The sequence below is a fragment of the Colias croceus genome, chromosome 5 (genome assembly GCF_905220415.1).
Source record: "Colias croceus chromosome 5, ilColCroc2.1".
In the NCBI taxonomy this organism is placed as follows: domain Eukaryota; kingdom Metazoa; phylum Arthropoda; class Insecta; order Lepidoptera; family Pieridae; genus Colias; species Colias croceus.
In genome coordinates, this window is record NC_059541.1 from 4,795,798 (window position 1) to 4,816,087 (window position 20,290).

At 33.2% G+C, this 20,290-nt stretch overlaps 2 protein-coding genes across 3 annotated transcripts in view; one reads left to right on the forward strand and one right to left on the reverse strand.

The window, feature by feature from the left end:
- The window catches only part of LOC123692031 (LIM domain only protein 3), a 43,423-nt gene that overhangs the window by 15,222 nt on the left and 7,911 nt on the right, over positions 1–20,290 (forward strand). The window contains exon 1 of one of the 2 annotated variants that reach the window (XM_045636655.1): positions 11,845–11,960. The exons of the other annotated variant lie outside the window; for it this stretch is intronic. The gene's annotated coding sequence lies outside the window, so the exon portion shown is untranslated. Of the gene's footprint in view, positions 1–11,844; positions 11,961–20,290 lie in introns of those variants that run through there. 2 annotated transcript variants of the gene reach the window in all.
- Positions 18,509–20,188, reverse strand: LOC123692034. The gene is made up of 2 exons (XM_045636661.1): positions 19,300–20,188; positions 18,509–18,875 (listed from the first exon to the last, which is right to left on the reverse strand). Exons 1-2 carry the CDS (start codon positions 19,751–19,753, stop codon positions 18,820–18,822), a joined length of 510 nt encoding a protein of 169 aa, XP_045492617.1. The 5' UTR covers positions 19,754–20,188; the 3' UTR covers positions 18,509–18,819.

Genomic DNA, 20,290 nt, shown 5'->3' on the forward strand with positions numbered 1-20,290 from the left:
TTAGAATAGTTAATTGTTTTATTAAATGTTACTATCCTTTGATGATATATTGGATACATACCTAATTATGTAAACAAATAATTACTAAGAATGTAAGCATTATTTGAGCTGTAAATTACAAAATGATTAGCGTAAGTCTAGAAATTTCTTTAGGTTTCTTTGAAGCTCTTTCGCTTTAACAGGATCAACTAGTTACAAGATCGTGTGAAATTGTAAAGAATCACTTCATTCAAATTGTACAATTTTTATTTCTAATTTTATTAACCTTTACTACAGATATTGAGCTGGTTATTACTTATAGACTTATAGTATTTATTGAGTGTTGTTTGCCAAAGTAAATTATAAATTTTATAAGTATAGGTAAACTAGCTGTGAAGCGCGGTTTCACCCGCATTGCTCCGCTCCTGTTGGTCTTAGTGTGATGATATATAGCCTATAACCTTCCTCGATAAATGGGCTATCTAACACCGAAAGAATTTTTCAAATCTGACCAGTAGTTACCGAGATTAGCGCGTTCAAACAAACAAACAAACTCTTCAGCTTTATAATATTAGTATAGATTAAATAATTTATCACATTGTCTGGAATAATTTTTTGCTTATTTTAATTTGCAGTACCTATTCAAAAGTAATTTGAGATGAAGAAGTTGATTCATACTAAATAGTTGTCGCGTAAATTTTTTGTGGTTATCGTAATACCTATTCCTATTTTTATTCTTGTTAATGCTTGTTTACAATATTTGTTTACATTTTAATAAATTCACCTAAAACCTATTTGTAAATTTTTTTAATGCAGGTTTTTTATTATTTAAAGAAAGTTTAATAAGCAATATCAACAGATAGCAAATAATATTTCTTCTCCTAGTATCGAAAAATATGTCTAATTATTCAACTTTATTTACTCGTAAATCGTAATACAGAGTGCATCAAAGCTAAAAGATGCAAACTGGACCGTTAGTCATAACAATAAGTATTCTTGGACTGATTTTATATTTTTCTTATCATTAACCATGTATTATATTGTATTATCATTAAAGCTCTATTTACTTTAAAATTAAAAACGCAACATAATTTTCGTTATCCATATATCCATAAAAATACAATCATCACATACTATGAAAGTCTATATAGGAATATACCTATATACAATATCCAGCTATATCAAACCACATCGGTCAGGCACTGCACCAATAATACGCTCAATTAATTAGCGCACCGACTGACGTGTTCGACGTACTTACCTAATTAATGTCCCAGAACCAAGGCTACAATAATGCTGTTATTATAATACCACTGGCTGCCACTGATTGAGTTACTCACACAAACAAACTGATCTAATGAACACCGCGTAAGATTATCGCGACGATAGAATTATTGAGGTGTGAACATCTGCAGACTGCAACGTTATACAATATAGATCTATTAACATATATTATAAACTTGTTGCATCGTATCATATTATTTATGTTCTAATTTACCAACCATGACTTCCAAGATCATCGTTATTAATTATTATTGTACACGTCAACGTCTTTTTACATTCGATTATTGAGATCAATAATTACTCTTTATTACCCGATAACAAAGCTGAGCGTCTATGTATTCAGTAATACAATCAAATGAAAGGCCAATAGAGACGGATTAATATTATTGCATTAGTACAATATGCCGTCAATAATTCACCTTCATCCTACGAAATTTAAGGGGAGAGAGGGGAACAATTTAGCAGCAATTTTAATAATAAGTCCCTGGTATTTCTATTATAGCCGGGAGGCGATCAGGTGGGTCCCCGCGAGGGGTTTAATAACTGACGATTAGCCTATTGGATTCGCTATGAATGTTTGCTATTTTTTCTATATTGCCTCAACGCACGTTTAAATGAAGCGGAAATTAAAAATAGTTTGTTTACTGAATGCAAGCTTCTATGCGTTTATTAAATTGCTAACGTAATAAGTGGAACGGTTCAAAGCATTGGATAAACTTGGCGGACATGTTAATGAAGTGATGTGGTTTTGCAATATCCGTGTGTTTCATCTACCTATACATTCCGCTAAATGAAATGGAATACTCTCATATCATGTACAATGTAGATACAACTGGACTATGTTTGCACGTACATGTGTTTTAGGAAATTGATTAAAAAGTCAAAAAGACGTTTAGCCATGTAGGCAGCTATGAGAAATTTTAATTAAAAGTGATAGCGCGTAAGGTACAATGTGTGCCCTTCATGGTTGGGGTGATTTTTAATTATTAAAATTTCAACGCCGGCGGCGGTTGCCGATATTACTTTGATGTGGGGCCCATCTAGATATTACTACTACTGCACATATTGCACAGATAATAAACAAAACAGCACAAACATGACATAAATAAGAAATTAATCAATTCGGCGTTTAGCCATGTATTAATATTTTTTGAAATTAAATTTTAACTTGCGAGCACTAACTCAGTACCTACCTATTATAATTTAGCATTTTAGAATATTGAGCGTTTATTATTATCAGTACCAAAAAATAAGTTAATTTCATAAATCAAAAATTTTCTTATTTAATCCATTTTAAAACACGGTTGTATAATTATACCTACCTACAAGATAGGACGATAAAACAATCTTACCCAAACAATATTTGTAACGAAGCAAAAAGTTATTATTCAAATCACAATAGCCCGCGGTACGTAGGCTGTGAATTGAAAATAATACCGGTATGTTTTAATTTCCCTGCGAGTGACGGGTCACGTGGCTCCCTTCGCGACTGTCATCGTCACTGCGTGGACAATTAGCCAACTCATGAGATTAAATAAGTGCACTGAATATTTGCTCAATTTGTATACTTGGATGAATTTTGTTGGAACGTATTGCTGGCGGTAATGGGTGCACTGAATGTTAATGCATAGCAATGCTCTTTTATATAATATTTGCTTATTGTTTTTTAGGAATACATATTTTATCTCATATTGTATACATAGAAAAATTCTATGTAGAAAACATACTTCATAGAATTTTTAAGATTTAGGTATATTAATTGTAGTTGCCCCTCTTCCCGGCTCCGCGTAGCGAAAGCGTTCACGGCAGCGCTGTTTCATTAGATCAAAAAAATTTCCCTGTGCTGTTTATTGTATTTATCGATCAAGGTATGTATTTAAAATGTAAGAGTAGAATACCCACGTGTCAATTTCTTATACTTTTTTTTTGAAAAAATGGCAAACTTTAGGTGAATTTTTCATGAAAAATATTGAAATGTATTCTGGAATAGTAACTGTCTAAGATATTTATTTTAAATAAATATAAACTTATAAAGCATCTTTGGGTGCATATTATCCAGTTTTTATTTTTGGAAAACTACCTCCGAATAACGAGAAATATATTTTTTTCAGATTTTCGTTTTTATTTTTTTTCTCCCTAAAAACGCAAAAGTGCGGCTTGTCACTAGCATAGAATTATTGCTCATAATAAGGCCTATCACTCATAAAAAAACCACGCCGCACTATTGCGGTTTTTGGGAATAATACGCCATTTTCAAAAAGGTCAAAAAACACAACATAGGGTTGTCGCAAAAAGGTCAAACATGTTTTTTTTTCTAAGTGTGGATATACAAGGAATAAAAAGAGATATAACTTACATACTTATCACATCTCAAGCCCGAATTTATATATTAATTATAAATATATTATTATATTATTTATTTATTTATTTAAATTTAAAAAATTTTAAAAAATTAAAAAAAGGTTTCCCAAGCAGGTCATTAGATTCCATGCCTAAATATCTCATTTATTGTAATATGGTAAAAAATATAGTACAAAACAAAATAAAAAGAATGATGGTCAAATTTATTGACAACCCTTACACTATGTTTAGAAATTGGATTCCTTCTAAAAACCGCAATAGTGCGGCGTGGTTTTTTTATGAGTGATAGGCCTTATTACGAGCAATAATTCTATGCTAGTGACAAGCCGCACTTTTGCGTTTTTAGGGAGAAAAAAAAAAAAAAACGAAAATCTGAAAAAAATATATTTCTCGGTATTCGGAGGTAGTTTTCCAAAAATAAAAACTGGATAATATGCGCCCAAAGATGCTTTATAAGTCTATATTTATTTAAAATAAATATCTTAGACAGTTACGATTTCAGAATACATTTCAATATTTTTCATGAAAAATTCACCTAAAGTTTGCCATTTTTTCAAAAAAAAAGTATAAGAAATTGACACGTGGGTGTTCTACTCTTACATTTTAAATACATCCCTTGATCGATAAATACAATAAACAGCACAGGGAAATTTTTTTGATCTAATGAAACACAGTGCAGCGTTTTAACTATGAAAGCATTTTTCGAAATACAGTAAAAGAAATGCAAATTTTTCCATTTTTTAAGATTAGTTTAATCTAGTAATCTTGTTTTACTGTATAATGGTGCATCTATATGAGATTTAAACGAAACCAATTTGATTTATTTCTAAGCAACTTAAAGTCGAAAGGCGGCGGCATAAAAAGCACTGGCGACTCGATTAGTATACGAGCTTTATTTGATTGAATAATCTTTATGTCATAATCTGACATTGATTTCTTTGCATTTGAAATGGAAAGAGTGACTCGGAGCTGAGTTGCACGAGCGTAAAATTAATACGATTGTTGCAAGTGTGTTGAATTTATTGCGAGTGGCAACCCGGGGGTATAATGTATGGATTAGAACTGGGCATATTCTATCACGCGTAAGTGATATTGACTTCATTCAGGTCAAGTGGCTCGTGACATTCATCCTTTGGGTATATTGTGTCTTGTATAATATCGAATAACAGTACATTAAAAAAAATAAATGCATTTTAAATTTAAGACACAACGTAGCGGCGTCTAATCCCTAAGCCGAGCTTGTTTTTTTAAGATTAGGCAAATAACGAAAATAAAAATAAAAAATCTACCCAACTTCGTTAACAGCTGACAGCTGTTATAGAGATTTCAACAATTACTTACATGATTTAAAAAAAGAAATCCCTCACTTTTTCATTGTATAATATTTTTTATTTCAAACCCCAAATAAATTCTTATATTAGAAACCGTAAAACAGCATAACATACTATCTCCGAAAGCTATTAAAATCTCACGCAATTTATAGTTAAAAACAAAAGTAGCCTCTTAGCATTTGTTAGCATGAAACTAATTTAAATACAACATAACAAGCTAAAATTACGATTCTAAAGCCCGAGGGGTCAAAAGTCGTGCATACAATAGATGCATTGCGATCCAATTAAAATTAATTAGCTTCAGAAAACACTACGGGCAAAGCAACAAATCGATGAAAGATACAACCTCGGATAAAGGCTCCGTGGATAAGGACACAAGTTGCATTGTTATAAATATCATTCTAAATAAATTATAATAGAGTCGCAATTGCTACGGATATCAGACCTTTTTGCTCAAATTTGCTCATTTGTTGTATTGATCATTAAGTTACTGTGAGTGGGTTAATAATAAAACAAATTTTGATATGCGGTAAGCTTGAGAAATAAATTTATCAAATATGTTTATATAATATAGATAGGTACGTCATTGTTTTTATCCACGATGTATAGTGTTTTATTATAATTATTTTAATTATAAATTATGGATATGTTATGTTTACAAATAGGCAAAGACTAGTACTAAGGAACCATGAAAAGTTTGATTTTATTAGAATTAGTATTATTTTTATTTCACAGTAATCAACTAGGTATACTAATTAATAGGGCAAGCAATAAACCCTTCACGCACTTTTATGGGATAATATTACAACGAGTTTAATTAAATTAGAAGTAACAATAAAATATTCGCTTTAATTATCTCTGCGTTCATGACTATTGTTTACTTGCTAGCACTAATTAGCCGTTGCGTGACACGTGGCGTTTGAAACAAGAACAATATGTATGATGTATGTTCTCACTTCTCATCGATGTCTTGAAATTGGGCCGTTTATAAAATAACGGTTATTTTCGTTGTCAATTTATCATTGTACTGGGCGGGAGACGTTAATCATAAGTGGAGTGATTGCCAAAACCCGTGCTCTAGTGTGATTTATGATATTAGTATGTTAATTACGATGTACTGGGTGTCGCTCAGGTCACGCCTAATTGACAATCTTTATGAGCTTTGTCACGCTCAAGGTTGCCACTTCGAAGAGGGTTTATCTTGGTGTTTGCAATGCTCCGTAGCAGACAGCTGTAGGTATAAGATCGGACACGTTTGAATGATTGTCGTGCAATTAAAAAAAAAGTAATTACTGTGATTACTAAAATTAATCGTCCTTGGAGAAATATCTCAAAAGTCAGACCCATACTCAAAGAGATCACAAGATTGTGTTTACGTAATCAAAATTGCATTCGTTAATTAAACGTACCTATGCGTCTGCATAAAGCATAAAATGATTACATACATTCACAATACGTCACACGTGTTATAAACTTTTCAGGTGTTATAACGTATAAAAATCTCGGCAATTCAATTAGCCGGAAAGCTTGAAGGGTGCGGAGGGCAGGGCCTAATAAACATAATATAAATAATCTGTGGCGATAAATCTGCAGCGCTTTATGGCAGGAGTGGGTTGTCACTCCGCCTAATTAGCGCTAGTGCTGCTGCCTTATACTCCTTAAGCGCTTCGAGCGCTTTCGAGAGCTCTTTAGAAGGTAATCTAAGATTACTTGTTGGCATGCTATAATAATTATGGTATTGAAATAATTATTTATCCTTGTTATATAGGTACACCTTGAAATTTTGGTATTACCCATATTAACAAGATATTAATTTGTCTACGTTTGTAAAACTTAAAAAAATCTCCACGAAATAATTACTAATTTTGAAATATTCAAGCTGTGTTCATATTAAATCTGTTATGCACAAAAATCCAAGAGCCAGTTTGAAGCGCTGCAAGCGTTTAAGTTGTACATTCCCTCAAAGCACTCTTCATCAGGCTTAGTTAATTATGAGGACATATCAGTTTTATTATAATTACTCATTTTAATATAGCTGCGCCTAACGCGTGTCGTGTGTCGGGCTACAATTTCGTGGCTATGCTGCGCTCCGTAATTGAATTCCTGCGCGCCGTTTAGCATTTTAATTTGAAACTTTGTTTCACCTCTGCTCGTGTCGCATTGTCGATGTTAACAATTACTGTAATGATGGTTATTAGAGTCATATGTCATTGTCATTTTTAACCGACTTCAAAAAAAAAGGAGGAGGTTATCAATTCGGCCGGTATGTTTTTTTTATTTTTTTTATGTATGTACACCGAATACTCCGAGGTTTCTGAACCGATTTACGTGATTCTTTTTTTGTTCGATGCGGGATGGTGTCGAATTGGTCCCATAAAAATTTTATTCGGATAGGCCCAGTAGTTTTTATTTTATGAGCATATTTGTCTGTATGTATTTGTAAATGTTGCAAGTGCAAGTTTGAAGTCGGTTGTTTTTAACGCAGTTATCACTTGTTAAAATATCATTTTCAGACAAACAATAATTTGGATATTCATTTGAGAGCGAGCCCGTCAACAGCTTGCTTTAAGCAGTTACTAGGTTACTCTGTAAGACATAGGGAGTTTTCTGATAGAAGTTTGACATAGGCCCCCACTGATAGAGATACTAAACAAATGCTTGGAAAAAAGTTCATTCTAAGCGAGCCGTGAATAAAATTGAATCCGAGAGTCAACACGGTAGAGTTATTTTGTTTCATCAAATTAATCTCATAATGGAACTAATTCAGACATATTTTCGTTACATTTTACAGCACTTAAAAATGCGGTCCTTATATTTGATTCAATTAAAAACGTAAACGTGATCTGACAAGAGAAGTATAAAAACGTAAATATAGGGATAATGATAGCGGGCCGCGATGCAGGTGTTACATATAGTGCTAGTTGAAATTCCCTCTCATCGGGTATCACATGCATGCACCATTACCTCCATAATTTAATTAGTTTCAAGTGATCATTTCATTAATAGAGGCGATATTTGGCGAGCGCTCTCGTACGCCCGCGGCTTTGTCAATTTTAATTAATACCCGATAGGTGGACCGAAATGTTGAAATTCTTCTTTAATGGTTCGAGATTTCTAATAATTTAATTAAAGAGAGAGTTAATAAGCGAGCCAGTCCTAATGGTATTCCTGTAACGCGCCGGTATTTGCGATCTATGCTAGAGTAGGTATGCATACAGTACGGATTTTATTATTGCAACGTTTAATTAACTACTGAATAGTTATAGAGCTTATATTTTTTGTGTAATTATTAGAGTAAACTTTATTAGATCATTTAATAAGGTAACAACAAAGCAGGTTAACAATGACGTCATGTATTGTGAGGATGTTAAATATGTATGCAACTTACAAACGTCAAGATAATGTCGACAAAATTGCCTGATTATTGGCTTGAACCACGCTTGAACTCAAAATGAATGCCATTTTCCGCTTAAACAAAATGACATATAATCGGTATCCGTTTACAAATAGAATGTCAAGTAAATTATAGCGCGTTGCATAATGTTAGTAGACAGTCTGTAAGTGTGCACAGGGCCGGATTAAGAGCGTAAAACTAGAGCGAGCTTCTTGTTTGTTAATTTTTGTTGCTTATTTCTTTTCCAATACCAATTCAAAGCATTGATTCCTCATTATAACTCTTAGTTCTTACAGCAGAATAGTTTTTTATTTTATTTTATTATTAATAAATAAAAAAACCCATTCCCTTTGCGTCAAAAACTCTTTGTTAGTTGGCGTTCCTAGAATATCTCTATGTCCATTAAATCTTTTTTAACTTTTTTTTAAAACTAAATTTCCAGCTACGTTTTGTATACGAACAAAACTACTGTTTTCAAGAATTATCGTACCATGAAAAATTAATATCTCTTTAATTCATCACTGGCCATAATTAATCGTTTATATGAAATTTAAGAACATAATTTATTGGATAATAAATCACTTTTAAATACACGATGATTGCTCATATCTCGAAATTTATGTAAAACGTTTTCCATTTAACAACGTTTTTTATAAACAATAATTATTTCTTATGAATCAATTTTCCTTCAAGTCACGTATTTGTATGTAATTGTAATGGGTAAGGTTAGTAATACAGAATCATAATATTTATTACATTGAAAGCATGCGGGGGAAACCACAGCAAACTTGTATATTTGTTTTCCTTTCGATAATGTTATAATGAATCCTATACTTGTTTTACATGCATCAATGACATAATGTTACCATTAACAATGATTTTATGATTTGAAACAAGTTCTCAATATTGAAGAATATTTTACTTACAGTTTATATCGTAATTACTTATACCTTGTTTCTTGTTCCCATTGGACAACACATATACGTTACTTTAAAAAAAGTTTGTTTCTTAATAATCCTCAACTGTCCCGTTTAAAATCCAAGGACTATACGTTCCTAGATTCAATAACGCGTCAAAAGCAAACAGGTAATATGATAGATGACTATAGATTAAAGATAATAGTCGGATATAACTCTTTACGTCGGTAATACGTCTAGCGGTCCCGACTCGATCTTCAAAGGAAGCTCCGTGCAAACATTGGATAATAAAATATGCTAATATTTTAGTTTCCTGTCCTCAACGGATACTTTGAGGTGCAATTAAGCTTCTAACGTAATAAACGTGTGTCAAAGAGCGTGGGAAATGGACGTGTGTAAGGTAATAGTTGTAAGTACCTACATAACTGTTATTTTACAAGTTTAGTAGTACGAATTAAAGATATTGCCAGAATGTTACCGTCATCTCTATGGAGACTAGCCTCCTTCATTGACATAATATTTCTATATCACTTGTATGGTATAAGTATTTGTACAAATGTAATGAGAGATCAAGGGATAGACCTAATATTGGGTAGATATTCTGTTACTGTATCTTGTACTGGTTTGTATAGAGAAATCAGAAAATATATACGGAAACTAGCTGCTCCGCGCGGTTTCACCCCCGTGGCTCCACTCCTGTTGGTCGTAGCGTGATGATCTATAGCCTATAGCCTTCCTCGATAAATGAGCTATCTAACACCGAAAGATTTTTTCAAATCGGACCAGTAGTTCCCGAGATTAGCGCGTTCAAACAAACAAACAAACAAACTCTTCAGCTTTATAATATTAGTATAGATGTGCACGAGCCATTATGACAAACTTAATAAAATGCTTATAAAGTGATGAATCACTTTCCAAACTACTACAGTAATTGGCGGGATACTACAGATATTAGTTTTTACTTTTTAGTATTGTATGCTAGGTATCAAACATGCCAATTTGCGTATCAAAGTGATTCGTCATTACCGGTATGGAACACAGATAAATTGGAATTAGTTATGCGATCGGCCGCTAGAGGTCGCGGTTTGAATTGAAAACGTGCACCACGCTTGTCAACGATTACATGCAATTAACTGATACGCTTTGATTCGTGAACTCCGATTCTCGCGCTTCAGTATCCTCCGTGAGGTTAAATTTATCACAGGATTGGTTTAAATTGGCGATATTTCCGCTTTTTTCCCAAACATGATGAACGAGCTAAACGTAACGCTCTTTTTAAAATCTTAAACACTCTCTTCTGTAAATAGCGTAATATTAATTACTACTCCTATTTTAATAATGAATACATTCATCAAATAATGGTGACGATAATGTTATATAAATAATAAGCATTATTTTGATACTCGATACGTATGCATATGCATTTTAAATCTTGCACAATACCAAGTTATTAGTTATTATTCTGTGACAATACACATAAATATTGTGAACAATTGAGTGATTGTTTAGTTTATATTTACTAATTGTTATCTTATGTGTACTCCGTAATAAATTACTCTCGTTGACATAATAATGGATTCGGTTGCAATTGTAAAAGTACCAGTACTCTACCTAATAATAACTATAAGGAACCGCGAATTATTTCCCTATTTAAAAAAAAAATCGTATAAGTTTTATTGTAAAGGATTTTTTTCTTGATATTAGGTATTGTATTCTAGAGCGGTAGAGTTTATGTTAACTGAAAAATTATGAAGTATTGATTAAAACGGAACACATTTAAAACGGAATTAAAGTATTTGTTACACAAAATTAGCACACAATGAGAAGTGCAGAGGAATCGTAGTTTATTTTCGAGATTGCACACGTGCACGTTGTAGAAAAAAGAGTAATATTATTTTTCAATTCCCATACAAAGGTGGTCGGTACGCGGCGGTAAATTGGTTGTATTGTCAATTTGGGCAGTGCGTGCCGGGGCGCAGATGAAATGTTTATTTTCAATTTCCGCCATTTTCCCGCCGTGGCAGCCGCAGGATTAGAATTTGAAACAACTACACTATCGATTATCAACTTCCACGCCTATTTGATGGTGTATCATAATTTATTTGCGGCAAGGTAATATGCATTTCTTCACAATGCCGCCTTCACTGTTCACATCATAATGGGTTGACCGTTTGCATAGGTAGTAATTTTTTTTTCCTTTCAAAACTTATGTCATATTTTGCTGTTTACGGATAATTGATTTTACAATTAACAATTACCGAAGTACAAAATATTTTTAAAATAATAATTTAAAATGCATTTTAACCCGCTGGGCTTTTATAGAAATTCATAATATATAATTGCTAATGTGATATTCCCAACAAATAAAACAATTACACAATCAAAGATCCATAACAAGTAACGTAATATAATTATCCTTGTTTAGTTAACAAACACGTAATTATAATTAATTTATGTAATGTCACTATAGTTTCAAATAAGTATACAGAGGGCTCATTAAGGAAACAAGCTATCACAGGAAACCGGGCGATAGTCCACATTCATTCATACTTCATTCAGTTTTCAAAAGGAGCGTGAATCGTAAACACGTGTTTTTTTATTATTTAAATAAAGTGCAGTGTCATTTGGTCATACTTCTATACACCGTTGATTTTATACTACGTCGTCTTTTTGAACTCAAGTTGCTGGTAAAAAGTAAGATGTCTTGATTTTTCTTATCCTATTATTAGTTTTTATTTCTTACTTTAAATGTAATACCTACTAACCTTATTTTTATAGTAGGAAATAAATTCAGTAAAATAAATAAAAGCTTGTAATTACTTACAATAATTAAAAGCGATATATTTTTATATTGTATTTTTAAACTTTACAATAAAATTTTGTCATTTCATAATTTACTGATTGTTAAATTTTACATAGGTACCTAATTAAATAATAATTAATAAAGCGAATTTAAAAGGATTTATAACGAAAACAAATCGAGATATTTTAAAAAAATACATGTAAAACACAAAAGGCACAACTAAATGTCAGCTATGATACCAAAAATGGCATACCTACTAAATAAATGCTTGTTTAAACTGACAATAGACTTTAAAAAAATTACACTGAGTAAACAGTGAAAAGTTATCGCGCTATCATCAGTATGGCACCAACCGCAATGTTAATAATAAAATTTTAATTAATTTAAGCACTACTACGCTATCACATTAAAAGAGGCGCGTAAATTATAATTAAATGAAATAGACGTCACTCGATGAGCCGCAAATGAATGAATGTAATTGAATGACTCCCACAAATAAAAGCAATTTTCTTACAGCCCAGCCCTCAGTTAATATCAGTTAATTGATAGTCTGAAGTCTTTGGTTAAACTATTTTTGATATGATCGCTTAATCGTTAAATAATACGCCTACACTCCGGATCTTGCTCCGGATTAATCAGCAATGTGATACCTACGTGGTTAAAGTACAAATCTCAGTATAAATCAAACTATATATTTTTGTTCAAACACGTACCTTCGGATCTATCTCGCCTTTCCAGAAACTAGTTACATTATTTGTTGGAATACAGCGAAAATAGCAATCCCATAAGAGATCATAAATAAAACATTGAATCAGATACCTCCCGATAGCTTTTGTCTAAGCTAATAAATGTTTAATAAGAATTAGGTAAAAGTGGCACTCCCTGGATAGCAAGTGGGGATCTTCATTGTATTAGTGAGGGCTGCATAATGTCAGAATTGACAGAGCCGAGGGCTCTATAATAATACACCGATACACTTTAATGGAAACATACCTAATGAAATTCTAGCTTCTATCTTTATTACGTGGATTAATGGAAAAATAATAAATAGCTTCATATCTAATTTAGAAATTATGTATACAGAAAGTTGAAATCGAAGTCGTCGAGCACGTCTTAACGATGCATTTATAAATAGGCATAATGAATCCCTTAGCCGAGCTATAATCTTAGTGGCACTTATCTCGAAAACAATTTATTAGATTAGTTCTGCCAGAAAAACTCGTTCTATTATAGATAGATTTACATCTCGATTGAATTTTAATTGAGGTAACGAGCGAGTGCACTCCAATAATGGAGTAAGTTAATTATAAAAGGCAATTGATTTAAAAGGAGTGGTGTCGTGGTCGCGGTATGAGTAACAGAAAAAGTTTTCAATTTCACTAAAAGGGACTGGTTTGTGTCTCAGAAGTCTCGTCTGGTTATCGGCTTGTAATGTATGAACTTACTCGCCGCGGCTTTATTTTATAACTCACTTCACGTAATAGGCCCCGAGTTGGTTTAATTCACTTTGCCCCTCGCCACGCGACTCGTTTTCTAATTTGGCTTTGTGCTCATCTTGTAAAACGTGCTAATCGAAGCGGTCGGGAGTAATCCTCCGTACATCAGATCCGACTTACATTCAGACTGTATGTGCGTTCCTATTTATCTCCATAAATTCATCCATAAACATGCTCCATAAATTATCATGACGACGATTTGGAACATTTTACAACTGCCATCAAAAGATTCTTTACGATCAATGGAGATGGTGACTGTAGTAAGTTTCATAATTAATTTGAGACGTTCATTTTATAATGTAATAAAATATCAGCAATATCGGGAACATCTGATAGCTAAAGCATCCCTTCAGTTACGCGCACATTAAGTTAACATGCGTTTTATCTGCCAGTAATCATAAAAGTTTACATTTCTCTCGCTTGTTCCATATGCCATAAAGCATAAACAAAAATGTAATATAAACTTACTTACCAATATATTTGTTGTATCAATTACACTAATAGATACCTAATATACACTCAAGTAATTAATATCCCATCATTTCGCCCTTTTTTATTGGACACAATTAAAGCAAATGGAATACTTTAATATTCTTTCACTTAATGTTTATTTTGTAGATTAAAAATAAATTATGTGTTATTTTTGTGTAGAAATGAAATAAAGTTATTATTGGTTTAAAATAATGTACACGGAAAGTTTTAAAATCCGGAGTTAGTAAGACATATATCCAATAGATAAAGTGATATCCGCCAGTTATAAAACAAACTTTATAGTTTTGTTTTTGGCAGTTTTGACACTGCTTCTATCTACTTATTTGTTCCTTCACTCGGATCTAACCGAGGTGGAAACTTCTAACTTCTGGAACTATCTCCGTGAGTATCACTTACTTTAGTTGTCAGGGGATTTTGTTTATTGCATTTTCAAAACTATAGTAACCGTTTTCAACGTTAGGCTAGGTAAAGATTGAAGATATATAAACAATAGTAACAGCGTAGTTTCAGTTGAATTTACAATAATAAACGTTTACACTAAGATTTTACGGGATTGTCTCTATTGAGAGATAGCGCTCGCCGGGATGGTATTGTGTAGACTGTAGTGTGTACTCCTTGAGGACGCCGGGTGACAGGAGACACCTGAAAACAATAAACACGAAATTGCCACAATAATCGGCCCTCATGATCAGCGAAACGACTGTCAGACAATGGGGCAGATTACGCGATAGGGGTTTAACCGAATAGCAGCTAACTTGATTATGCGGCCATCCGTGATTGTGTTTGAGCCTATTAATGTTTGAATTTCGTTATATTATTACGCTAGCCGGGCGCTGCCGGTAATCCAATATGCGGGGTAAGGTATTAACGAATGCTGTTCCCGATCGTATTAAATGCATATGACTTAGAATAGATATGAAAGACAATGGCTCGTAGAAAGTGTTCAAATTAAAGAAAGTGTCATTCCTCATTTGTATGGTAATGTGTAATGTTTTGATACACGTGTTGGCGAACAAACAATAATGTGTAGGAGAGGAGTGAGCGGATGTTGTGTCGAGACGGAGGGTGCGAAACGGAGCCTCGGTCGACACGCTCGGCCCATCGCTAGATTAAAGAACAACTTAAAGGAAAGCAATCTGCTAAATAAGTGCCACTCTACTCATTTCCAACTGAAGCATACTCTACCTGTACTTTTTGAAATGAGTTATTTTTTTATTCATATCATTTAAAACAAATTAGTTCTCCATTATTTTGTGTTGGCTTGTAAATTGTATTAGACCAAGTTGGATGACATGTTTTGTTTTTGTTTTTATTTTTTTAGTTAATTAATGAGTTATTACAATTATTGTTTAGTTAGTTAGGTGATTTTTTTCGAATTTATAACAAAAATGTGACTGCCTTAGAAACAAACACTATCCCAAAAAATTAAAGAACATGACTTTATTTTGTGTGTCAAACAAAAACAAGGATCAGTAGTATAAAAAAGCATTATCCGTATCCGAGGTAAACAAAAAAATATTAATAAAAAGGACCTAGAATTTTTCAAAGAACGACATTAGCGATATTACTATGGGCAACATAAAAATAACGTCGAGCACAGTTTAAGGTAATGGTAGTTGTTTGAATTATTTAGCTCGTCTCGTTACTCTCGCTATTTCCGCAGGTGTGGCAATCATATTGTTTCCGAGGGCCCCTCGGAACTCCCCCTCCTCGCGTCGCTTATTCTTTAATCTCGCTGATGAATTATGATTAGCGAAGTGCACTCAATCCTATTAGTCTTGTCTCACAAATATACAAAACGCTTCTATAGTCTTTACTATTTACGAGCTGTCCTGCCATTGATATTTATATCTCCCGATTGTAATTGCGAAAGTATTATTTATCAGACCGTAACATTTTACCTTAATGCAGTTAACTGCATTCGAAACGTGCATTAAAATTTTCCGAGAGCGAAACAAAAACCTTTATGACCCGTACAGCCGCGTAATAGCTCGCCGAGGGACCACAAACTCCGATTATCCAAACAGAGAGCTCCCAAAACGGCGTTGTGAAATTTTAACGTATAATTGATTATGAAGTTGGCCAGTAATGGGCGAAAATAGTTTCTAATTTGGAGTGTGGCGGTGGCGCGTAATTGGTCTCGGACCGCGTCTGTGTTAATCATTAATACTAGAGCGGACGAGCTCCGGCTCGGCTCCCCGGTGGCCCGCGCAGCATCCTTCAATTTAGCCGCAGCTCAATGCATCGTCAAAAGCTTCTACATTTCAGTTAACACAATTCGTCGAATGACAGTGATGTGAAATCGAAGCAGTAGTTTTATTCTCTTTCACGGCAGCGAGTTAAATACTAATTCGTGCGTATTGACATTTGAAAGTCAATGGTAATGGAAGGCGTGAGCTTTTTTGTGCCTTATCTGGCCCGGCCGCGTTAGCTACGGGTTGTTTTCGAAGTGCCATGGCATGTCGCTGTCACTAGGTACTGTTTGTAATTATTCACGACTGTTCTTTTGTCTATCTACTTTTTAATGGTTTTATTTAGACTACTTGCATTGCATTTCACGATGTTGAGTGGAGTTGAACGGAAATGAAAATGTGATCAAGTTATAATTAAGTTCATTAATAACATTGCATAATATAGGTAATATCCGTGACACGTTGTTACATTTTCTATAAATTATACTTTTAAGATAAACCATCTATAAATGGTTTTAATTTAAATCACTTTTCACCATTCTGATATTGTACCTACTGGTAAATCTATCTCCACACGTATCTACCACACAAAAGCAACCGAACTGAACTTTCTAACACACTCCGCTTTAATTTATAAAATTGTCAATAGCCCTTTATCCCATTTAAGCACAGCAACAATGCACAATACACTCGATTAACTGTACTGAGAAACAATCACACAATCATTGACACGATTTAAGTAAACGGGCATGGTTCCGTCCAATATCCGTGGCCATTATTTACGCCCGTCGATCCGTTCTCAAAAACATACAAAAATGGTAAGCTACGAACATTCGTCACGGACACACAATGCTTCATATTGTGTTGGCGGGTTCTTACCGCCTGCACTAGAAATGAAACAAGAATTACGTAACTATTCTATTGTTTAAAATGTTAGATTACCATTGCTATTATGTTTGATGACTTAATCATAAGCCGATTACAAAATAATTCTTAATAATCTATCATTAGCGAATGTTATTTGTGACAATTTTGGGCGCATTATTAATTCAATTCTAAACTATCGCCTTGTACAAATTACAAACAAAAAATAATTACGCCTTTTATTGAAAATATGTACAACAAATGTAAGATATCTAATTAATTATTATTATCATCCATATTAACTCAGCCCCCGGAATCACAGACACAATAGAAAATCTATTGTGTCGTGGTCCGATCGGGCCGCTCGGGGCTCAATGGGATATTTAGTCAGGATAAGTGATGATTAATTTATTACGTAGCGATTTAATGGAAATAACGGGAAGGGACCGAATGTTTCAGGGACATCTTTTGGTAAAGGTTAGAAATGCCTTGCTCCATATAATTTACTTCATCGTTGTCTTATCTATCCAAAGTGTAATTGGTTATAGTTATAGTTTATGATGTTGGCTGACGGCACTTTTATGAGCGTAATAAGAAATTTTAAATATAAATATATGTGGGGATGGTGTAAATGAAAAGCCAAATTCGCCCAATCGATTTATTTCCCAGACACCGGTTACATATCAAAAATACATTTCAACAAATCTCCATTACATCGTACCAAAAATGAAAAAACACACAGTCAAGTCATAGACAACATAGATCGTTTTACAGTCTACAGATAACATATCCACAGATTAAATAATAGAAAAGCACAGACTAAAAATAAAAGTAGTTATGAAATACAATCTTAATTATTTATCCTATTCCCACACGGTCATCCTGCAGGATCATCTGTCCCAGATGAGTCAACAGTCGTAGATGATCAATATGGTAAGTAGACAATGGTAAATCACCTTTATCTATTACATGTAGAAATCCTTCCTTCTTTCCTCTTTTATTTGAATTAAGTATACATTCCACGCAATTATCAATGTTTGTTTTAATCTTTTCTTTTAAATTCTCCATATAATAATTTCTATTTATTAATTCCTCAGTCTTAACACAACCAAAATGTCCGTTTTCATGATGTTTTCTTATAATTTCATTTTGCATTTTCTTAGGTACAACCATTAATTTATTTCCATCCTTAATCTTCCATAACATTCCATTCTTCTTTTTTGCAAGCACAATTGGACTAGCATAATCAGACTTACTTGTTTTTATTATTCCTTCATCAGGCCATTCTTTAATCTGTTTGTCAACAATGTTAAGCTCCAAAGGTGACAATCGTCGTGGATTCTGATAAACTGGTACATCATCGGTTAATAATATTTTAAGTTTTACATTTGATGCTTTAGTACATCTTTTGGGGTTATATTCTTTTATAATATTCTGTATTTTATTCTTATATTCTTTGTTTTCAATATTTGTGATATCTTCATTTTCATTCTCTAGCATTGTAAGGTGTAATATTCTTGTTGCAGTGATAGTTCCAGATTTAAAATTGATTTCTACTTCTTTCAGTACAGGATTTCCTAATATAATGTTGACAGGGATAGCGCCATCATCAACAACATAAAATAAAGTTTCAAAATAACAATCATCAATTTCAATTTTTGCTGTGAAAGATCCTTTTGTATAAATTTCCTTTTCAGCTATTCCAGTTAAAGTTTCTGTTGTTCCTGAACTATAAGATAACAATTTTTCACCTTGAATCTTCCTAAAATAAGACATAATTATTAAATTAGCATCGCTTCCGGTATCAATCAGGGCTTCTACATCAATATTATTTATTTTCAGCTTCTTGAAAGGTCTCACATCAATATTATTTTTAGTTGACATAATTTCCAAACTCTTTTTTATACTTTTAGAACATTCAGTTGATTTATGGCTAAACAAGTTGCATTTAAAACATTTAATGCCTTTAGTACAATTAGGCGACTCATGATCTAAATCTCCACAATTGAAACATCTCTTTACTCGTAGTGTTTTTTGAATTTTCATGCCAATGGACTTTGATACTGAATTACTTTGAATCTTATTAGGTGAATATGATTTTTTCTTAATTTCTGAATAAATGTCTAATTTCTTTCTGAATTCTTTAATGTTACAAGCGCCATATAAAATATTTTTGTTGGACTCACTGTCTTTAATACCGTCGATGACATATTCCATCAGGGCTTCATCTTCAACATTCCCAAGTACTGCAAGTTCCTTCATATGTAAAAAATATTGCTGATGAGTCTCATTCATCTTCATCCGGCGAGTTGAAAGTCTCTTGTGAACAGTTGCACTGTTCAACTTCTTACCAAATTCCTCACGGAGCTCAGACTTAAGTGTATCCCACGTGGTGGTCCCACTTAGTGAACGTAAAAATAGCTTGGCGGTTCCCGCGAGAAGCCGCTTCGAAAATATGAGTTTTTCTATTTCGCCCCATTGCATTAAAGAGGAAATATCTTCAAAATCTTTTACGAATGTTTCGATGCCATAGGCATCATCACCCGAAAATGGCGTCATTGATTTCTCTAAGTCATTGAAGGAAATACGCGGCGATGGTTCACCACAATCATCATCATCTTTTACTCGTTTCGGCGGCATGTTGAATAATGTAAATAAAAAGTTTTATAGTCTTCAAGTCGTAATCGTATAATCATAAGCTTCTTTAAATCTTAGTCTTCGTTCGTAATTCGTAAATTCTTAATCAGGTTAAATCACCGGCATCATAGTCTTCGTCTGTTTTTTCTTTATTCCACCATCCCGTATCCCGGACGAGCCCCCAAATTATGTGGGGATGGTGTAAATGAAAAGCCAAATTCGCCCAATCGATTTATTTCCCAGACACCGGTTACATATCAAAAATACATTTCAACAATCCTCCATTACATCGTACCCAAAAAACACACAGTCCAGTCATAGACAACATAGATCGTTTTACAGTCTACAGATAACATGTCCACAGATTAAATAATAGAAAAACACAGACTAAAAATAAAACTAGTAATCATGAAATACATCTTAATATTTTATCCTATTCCCACATATACGAAATCAAAATAGCAAGGGTTGTAACTTGTAATAATTAAATAAATACTTACTGCACCTGTGTCCAGTCGTTCGCCGAAATTTAATTGAAAA

Excerpts from the sequence above, each read along its gene's own strand:
- LOC123692034 (XM_045636661.1), bottom strand. The coding sequence starts at position 19,753 with ATGCCGCCGAAACGAGTAAAAGATGATGATGATTGTGGTGAACCATCG. Across the intron at positions 18,876-19,299 it reads CATCGACGGTATTAAAGACA|GAAGATTCAAGGTGAAAAAT; the intron begins GTGAGTCCAACA and ends GTCTTATTTTAG.